General features: G+C 49.4%; 1 protein-coding gene across 1 annotated transcript; it reads right to left on the reverse strand.

Moving 5' to 3' along the window:
• Nucleotides 1–2,686: 2,686 nt before the first annotated feature.
• Nucleotides 2,687–8,106, reverse strand: PSMD7 (proteasome (prosome, macropain) 26S subunit, non-ATPase, 7; the record flags this gene model as incomplete). Its single annotated transcript, XM_010088105.1, has 6 exons — nt 2,687–3,172; nt 3,830–3,921; nt 5,287–5,367; nt 5,663–5,760; nt 6,605–6,697; nt 8,001–8,106. Coding segments are annotated over 6 exons (909 nt in total), but the record flags the coding sequence as incomplete, so codon positions are not given.
• Between the last annotated feature and the right edge of the window lie 215 nt (nt 8,107–8,321).

An 8,321-nucleotide genomic window follows, 5' to 3' on the forward strand; every position in this document is an offset into this window, starting at 1 on the left:
TTTTCAGCTGCTGGTCGTGTAATGAGCTTTCCTGTGCTTATAATTAACAGGCAGCAACGGGCCCCAGAAATTCTGCATCGATAAAGTTGGCAAAGAGACATGGCTGCCTCGGAGCCATACATGGTAAGTCGTTTCTCCTTGGCCCTGTTCGGAGCACGTGGGGACAACCGCTGGCAGCTTCTGCGGGGCTGTCGAGCCCCTGGGCGCCCTCCGTCCCCTCCACCCGCATTCCTGTGGGTCAGAGCTGCCGTTCCCGGCCGCGCATCTCACCGCAGCCGCTGTGCGGGGCTGAGGCCGGAGGGGACCCTGCTGGGGAGAAGGATCGGGATGGCAGCGCTGCTCAAAGCCTCTGCTGTCTCTCCAGCTTTAACCAACTCGACCTCCCTACAAGAGCTACGAACAGCTGAAGGAGAAGCTGCTTTATGCGATCGAGGAGACGGAAGGATTTGGACAGGAGTGACGGAGCTTTGGGTGCTTTCTTGGGGCAGGGAGGGCCCCGGAGCGCTGCCAGTGCCCGCGGAAAAAAAAGGGAGCCTCCCCCGGGGGTGGTGCCCGGCGGGCTCCAGCCGCTGTCGCTCTTGTTCCTGTGCGAGATCTGCACTAACGCAGCCCTGGGGAAACGGGGCCGTGTTTCCCTCCCCAAGCAAATCCGAGGTGTGGCAGGGAGCCGGGCGCAAAAGCCCGGCTCTGCTCAGCTCGTGAGAGGCGCGGGCTGGCGCAGAGGGGACGGGGCGAAGCCCTGCACCTTGTCAGGCAGCAGGCAGCGCACCGAGGCTCCCGGTCCCCCCTCGCAGACACAGTCAAATGAGATCTGGTTTCAACACGGGCTGTTTTTCCCCCTCGTGTTTTCTGCCTTCTCATGGCATTGTAATACATGCACGTGAGGAGGGGAAATGGCTCTCGAACTGCGCTCAGGTCACGTTTGGGCCCTATCCTGCACCCAGCAAAGGCAACGGGCAGCCCCCGTTGATGCCGCCGGGGGCACGAAGGCCGGGACGATCCCTTTGCACCAGGGTGCCCGGCCCCAGGGCGTCGCTGACCGTGTCCATTGCGTGTTTTGATGTGCAAGCATGTGTCCCCCTGCTGTTGTATGTCAGTGGGGTGTTGCTCGGAGCTGGTGCTCCACAGCAGCCTCGGGGGCTGTGGCGGCGTTCGGGGCACTCCTGACCTTTGCTGGGTTCCTGGGTTCGGTCCAAATTCCCCGCGTTCCCTCTGTTGCCAGCTGGGCTGGCAGCAGGAGCTCGCGGAGCTGTGGGCGAGGGCAGAGTCCGGCTCAGCCCCTCGCTGGGTGCCAGCACTGGGGCTGTCCCCCCGGCGTGACGGACGCGTGCGGGCGTTGGTGTACATAGCTGTACATAGGGGACGTCGGTGGGTACAAGACATCGCAATAGCTTTGGACTGGTAAGCAGATAGTTTTGTACTGCACCATCCTGCCTCAGCAACGCCGCCTTCTTGTGCAATAAACGATCAGCAGCTGCCGAGGTGTGTGTCCCTGGTCCCTGTGTCACACAGCCTGGTGCAGCCCGGGGGGTGTCTGTGTGGGGATTCGGCTGAAGGGCAGATAGATAATAATCGTCTTTTATTCAAAATAATACGTTTTTTCCATGCACGCTGCGCAGGAGGCTCAGGCTGGGCGCAGCGCTCCTGCCTGCCTTTGCCCAACCTATAATCACACCCGGCTAAAAATGTCTCGGGACGCTTTGCCAGCGCTGGCGCTGCCACCGTGCACCACGGTGTGAAACTCGGAGCGGCATTGGTGGAGCAAAATCAGGCGAAGGAGGCCGATGGCCACAGGCTGTTGCTGTTCAGTGAAAAATCCAACACAAGCAGAACGAAACAAACCCCCTATTCAGAGCAGCGCAGACAGCCTCTATCCAGTAATTTTGCTTTTCAGCAGCTGCCGTGGCTGGTTGGTTCTTTCTGTGGGTTTGGTTTTTGGGGGGTTGGGAGAGGCCAGCCTGTTTCGGTGCCACCACATGCTGGAGAAGAAAAGAAGGGGGGCTGGCGGGTGCTGTGCAGAGCCGCTGGCCCCCATACCTCCCTGGCAGGCAGTGAAGCTGGCTCCTTCGCTGGCACAGCGCTGCGGGAGCTGTAACGGCAGTGACGTGACACCTGCGCTGCACCCGCAGGGGACGAGGTGCCTAGGGACTGCGCACACAGGAACCAAATTAAATACACAGCTGGCTGTGCTGCATGATGTGGCTCATGGCAATGACTTGTCCTGAAAAATACAAATACCCACGCACACTGCAAGCCTGATGTGGTAACGACCTGATGGCTTACGGGAGGAGGGGAAGGTGTTCTCCACACCAGGCACAGCTTTCCCTCCTCACCAGAGCACTCCATCTTCTCGCCCCTCTGTGTTTCCAACCCTGCAGAGCATCATGCAGTATGTGGGAGAAATCCTCAGCTCTTGGCCTAAAAGTCCTTGAAGGTGCACTGGGGGAAGGATTGCTGCACTAAAATAAATTAAAAAAATGAAAAAATTCCCTCTGGCTTTTACCCCTTCTGTGCTGAGAGCCAAACTGCCACGCTGGCCCAACAGTAGCTGTCTGCTTGTTGTGACGGCTGCCAGTTTCAGGTCTATCCAGCCACAATAGGATGAACACAAAAAGCAGACACTAAAGCAGAGGAAACCAGAACACTGACCATTTCAAAAAGAGAAAAGAACGCAGCATCAAAGTGATTTAGTTTACAAGATTTTTAATTTACAAATAAAAAAACCTACACATTTTACTTTTTCTCCTTTTTCTCCTCTTTCTTGACATCGCTCTTCTCCTTGTCTTTCTCCTTCTCATCTTTTCTCTCCTTTTTACTTTCTTCTTTTTCCTGTCCTTCTTTCTTCTCTGCATCCCTGTTGGCAATCTTGTTGTTAATGAGGTTGTGCAGGGCCACCACGGAACGGATAAGAGAAGCCAGATAAACTACCACCATCTGGTCATTGGTCTTCAGGTAAAAGGCCTTGACAAACTCCTGCAGGTTGACGTCAGGGAGCAGGTTGAAGACGTCCTGGAGATGGTAGATGATCTGGTGGTTGATGGGGAGCTTGCCCATGGCCACTTTCTCGAGGTAGCTCCTGATGTCCAGAAGCTTGGAGTTCAGTCCCTTCAAGCCATGGACCTGATTTGTGATCCGCTGGGACAGCGTGCCCACTGTCGTATCCTTGATATCTCTGAAACACCCACAACAGAAAAATCAGCATTAGGATGTTAGTGTGCATGCTCGTTAACGGGGGCACAGGCACTTCCGCGGTCTCTCCAGGTTAAAAAGCAAAGCAGTGTCTGAAGCACAGCTGCAGGACCGTTACACCAACTGCTGTGAGTGAAAGATGGGAACAAACTGATGGACGTGAGGAAGTTTGTCTAAAATAGATCATTGTTGTACCCTGTGGTGTGCGTTTGTTCTCTTGGAATAATATTTGTAACAGCAGTTAGAGGGATAGAGAGAAACAAACAACAACAGGATTTCTGACTGGTGACAGGGGATGCAGTCTGTGGAGGGGGACTGCTCCTCCAGCCCCCTCAGCAGTGCTCCCGTCAGTCCTGCTCTGGGAGGTGCACAGCGGCTGGAGACAGTGCCACACGATGCGACATTCTGCAGCGTGGCAGAATGCAAATGTAGCTTTCCTCATCTGCTGGAGGCTGAGTGGGCAGTCACCTGTTTCACCAGCAATGCATGACTCTGCCAAGCGAGCCTGCTCCACGGGTATGCTCTTAGAATGTCAGCAGCGTGTTTCACAAGCTCTGCATTGCCTCCGGGAAGCTGGCACCGGGAGATGCCAGATGGATCCCAGGTTTCGTAAGAACGCTTTCATGCGCGAGGTGCTTACCGTAGCAAGTGTTCAACACCAACTTCCTCTGCCTCCTCCGCTCCAATCTCGCTAGTCACGTGCTCAAACGTCTTGGAGGTGGGAGTGCCGTCCTTCGAGGGGCAAGGACAGACAGGGTCAGACCGAGCACACAGCTGGCTGCAGGTGCACCAACAGCCAGCACACGTGTCTCACACAAACAGTGCAGCCACTCGCACGCTGCTGCAGGGCAAGATCCACTGACACCCGTTTACAGGGTCAGGAAGAGGCAACGGGGCAAATTATGGCAAAAGAGTGTATCAGGGGACTGATGTAACTGAATCACAATGCCTTTTAAAAACATAGAATTTCAGACAGTCTGAGAAACTCTATCAACAAAACCAGCAAAGTAGTTATATACAGAATTCTTTCTTTCTTTCCTAATACAGCCTTATTACATTTTGGGATCCCTTTTGTCATCCAGATCATAGAATCACAGGATGGGTTGGGCTGGAAGGGACTTTAAGTTATTCCACCCCCCTGCCATGGGCAGGGACACCTCCCACCAGCCCAGGTTGCTCAAAGCCTCATCCCGCCTGGCCCTGAACCCCTCCAGGGATGGGTCAGCCACAATGTGTTTGCTTGCTCTCAGTTAGAAGCGCATATACAGCTCCAGAAAAAAAAAAACAAACCTAAAACACAACAAAGCTAATACGGAGCAAGCATCTCACTGAAATCGTGATTTATACACTGGAGATTAAGGAAGATGTTTAGAAGATTCACAGGCTGAATTTCTGAGCATGAGTTTGATCTGTGTATTTTCAAAACCGTGACCTGGACCAGCACACAGCTGTAAATAGAAAACAACACTGGGACTATTGTGAATTCTGTCACGACACTAAGAACAAAGACTGCAGACACATGATCTACAATACTGGGAGCAGCTTTTTCTCCATAGCGAGGGCCTCAGAAAGGGAAAAGGATCAAACTTTGTATTCCAGAATAGAATTGAATACATGTTGTTTATCTGCATGGTGCTGCAGGTGATTAGCAAGCCTTGCTCAAGCCTGACCTCCCTCCTCAGCACTGGCAGGTGCACAAATGACTAAGCACACAATTACTGAGAACACCTCTGTAAACAGGCTGACGTGTCAAAGTGACAGCTTTGTGTTCCAATCTGGGACTTCACAGCCACAGACATGACAGAAACAGGCAGGAATTCCTTAGTCAAACAGCAATATGCAGCTTTTCTTCCAAGAGCACTGGTGGACAAAAGCTTTAGTTACGAAGGCTTATATTATGACTGGTATTTAAACTCTGGTTTCAGCAGATTTTGGCTGCAAGTCACAGGCCCTCACTAGTGAGCGCAACATCCCCTATGTAAGAGGCAATGATGTGCCACAGGATGTGCATTCTTCAGAAAATAACACAATCCCAACAGCTGTCTTAATAGAAAGCTCTGTCCTAGGAAAAGGCAGAGAAACTTGTTAAATACTCACATCGTGAACTTCTTCAACCGAAATATAAGCTTCTGTGGGCAGCCCCAGGTCCTTTGGCTTCACATCAATAATCACCAACACCTTACAGAAAAAGCAAACATTTCAGAAAACCAGGTTTCATTGAAAGCCTAGGAAAAAATACCTGCGTCAGCCCCTCAGCAATGGTGTGCTGCCAGCTCAGAGGTGTTCCCTTCAGGCACTGAGAAAAAGACATCTGTAGCTGGTGTAAAATACTTTGATCCGAGTTCCTCAATCATTTTACAGCTAGCAGGTCTTTAACATGCGGGATCACCAGTAACAAAGGTAGGGGCCAAGGGTTCCCAGATCCCCCATTTAGGAAGAGAGGAGGAAAAAAACCGCAAAGTGCCGCACTTACGGAGTTGGGACAGTATCTCTTCATCAGCTCATTGATGGCGATGTCATTCTTGTGCAGTTTTGGGCCCGTGTGGTACCAACCGACTATCCTTTCTCTAGCTGAGCAAAACCAGAAAGGATTCTCAATCAGAATCACAGGGTAAGACAACAGCAGAGAGATTTAGGCAGAGACTGGATTAGCAAATCAAGGGTGAAAATCTGATGCGCGTAGAAAGGAGTGTGAAGTAGGGGGAAATGAATCAGAGCAGGCAAGACAATGACATGGCAACTGAGAGTTTATTGATCGTAGCTTACTAATCACATAGATAACTTCACTCCTCGGTTCTGAACTAAACTGGACTATTTCATACCATTTATTAATTTTGCAGATACCAGGATCTGACAGCTTGAAACGCTGACATCTAAAGATGCAAAAATTCTAGAAATGCAAACTGTATCATGAGAGTGACAACTGTTCCCAGCGCTAAGGAAATTCACAGGAATTTAAGTTATGACTGAACATTCAGCTCTAAGCTCTCAAACTGAGCGGTGAAGACACTTTTTAAAACAGCGGCGAAGAGCAATTAGAATGACTATTTAAAACTTCATAACGTTAACCTTCGTAAAAAACTAATTTCAGGGCACATCTGTATAGGACAGGTTATAGAGAGGAAAGCTTTGAAATTCTTCAGAAATAATTGCATTTTTGAAGTCTGAATTATTCTGAAAAAAGAAAGCTGTCAGGAGACTTTGGAAAATTAACAAGGTATAAATGAATGTGTTAAGAACACAAACTGCTTGCACAAATGAACCCATGGAAACCATCAGTGAAAGTGAAGCCACACAAGGAATCAGCAGGGACTGGCTTCTTCAGTAAGCGATTAACTCTCTACCTTCCTATGAATTCACTTTCCTTGGAAGTTTCTAGGAGCGTATCCCTGGCTGCAAGAAGACCTCAACTTACCGTTGACCTTCTTAAACATTCCATACATGTTCTCCAGATAGTCATGGTCTAGAAACCACACGGTATCATCCTTGTCATCCTCGTCAAAAGGGACTGGGAATAAAACAAAAGCATCAATAGTTAGGAATCCAACTTCCAGACTGAAAATGTTTGTAGAAACATGGTGTTTTAGGCTGTCTTTGGCTGCTAAAGGAGTGGATTTTAATCAGTTTCAGCTGTCTGACAACACTAGGCTGCACAAGCCAACCTGCAGTGCTGGTGAATTCTCCTAGGTAGGGGCTGTCTCATCATTACCAACAGTTTAGATCTGAGGAATGAAATGCAAAGTGCTCGGAGGGTTATCCTCAGCGGACAACATCAAGCATCAGAGAGAAACCCTCCCACATACAAAAGCGACTCAATAGCACGCACAGACATTTGATATGATAAACTGAGGATCCCAGCAGACTTGACAGCTTATTGATCAACAGCAGTCTACTTAGAGAAAAATCAGTTTTCAGTGTAGAACACGTCATCAGCGCTTTTATAGACTACCAGAACACGACGAGGCGCTTTAAGGACTATTTACCCTTGAGTAAAGGACTAATTATTTTATCAGTTAGCATGTATACAGGCACACGGGCTCAGTTCTGAGAACAAAGGCTGGTCTCAGTCTCTCGGTATGGTAAAAGCCTCATAGTTGAAAGGCTGTCAAAACGACAAAAAAACCCTTCTTTTCAACTCAAATGGAAAAAAAGCTCTTCCAAAAATTGGAAAAAAAAACAGTCCACACTTGGGAGAAGAACTCCATACAAACTGAGAAACTCCATATTTAAACGGAGATGATTTTGCTTTGTCAGAGTAGCCGCACCGGGAAGGAAATGATCTAACACAGATGGGTCAGCAAGAGCCGTGCGTTCCAGAGCTGCTTTCACTATCACATTCAAGAGTAAACTATTTCAACACTATTAAAAACATACTTAAGGAAAGAACTAGTATTTAGCTGGGCAAAATCTGAGGAAAAGAAGTAAAGCTAAAATAGGCATGAAATCTTTATGTAAGTAGGTAACAGCTACATCAGCACCGAGCGCTGGGATTTCTGTACGACGTGCTGAGACACGGATCGCTCTGCAGAGGCCAGCGAGCCCACTGCAGCAGGATATTCACCAGCGTTCTGAAACAGGTTTACATCCGCTCCTGAAACATTCCCCATTGCACAATGCTACAGGGAAGGTGCAGGACTGGCTGGAGTAGGTGTATTTTTGACAGCAGTTTGCATTTTTTGTTTGATATAGGCTGATTCGTACATGGAGAGAGGAATCTGTGGTCTGGGAGGGTGGCTTAAAAAAAACCCAAATGCAATTCATCTATTAAATAATTCAGTAGGTTTGAACAAGGGTAGGATGCCCAAACTCACCTGCAAAGCTGTTGGACACATCCAGTATTTTTTTCTGCCACGAGCCCAGCAGCACACCAACGACTCGTTTCTGATTTCCAACTTTTCCTATTCTAAAGGGAAAAGACTGTCAATTCCCGCGACAAAAACCCGATTCGGGGAAGGAGGTAACAGTGGATGGCTTTTTTCACCTAATTTCTGCGAGTTAGGGTCTGTTTGTGATTGTTTTGGTTTCTGATCGTTAATTTACACCCAGCAAAGGCGTTTCGGTGCAGCCAGAACCCCCTGGTCCCCCAGCCACGCGGACAGGGGACTGCGGGGTGCGACACAGCCCAGGAGGGG

The sequence above is a fragment of the Pterocles gutturalis genome, unplaced genomic scaffold (assembly GCF_000699245.1).
Source record: "Pterocles gutturalis isolate BGI_N339 unplaced genomic scaffold, ASM69924v1 scaffold42, whole genome shotgun sequence".
Classification (NCBI taxonomy): domain Eukaryota; kingdom Metazoa; phylum Chordata; class Aves; order Pterocliformes; family Pteroclidae; genus Pterocles; species Pterocles gutturalis.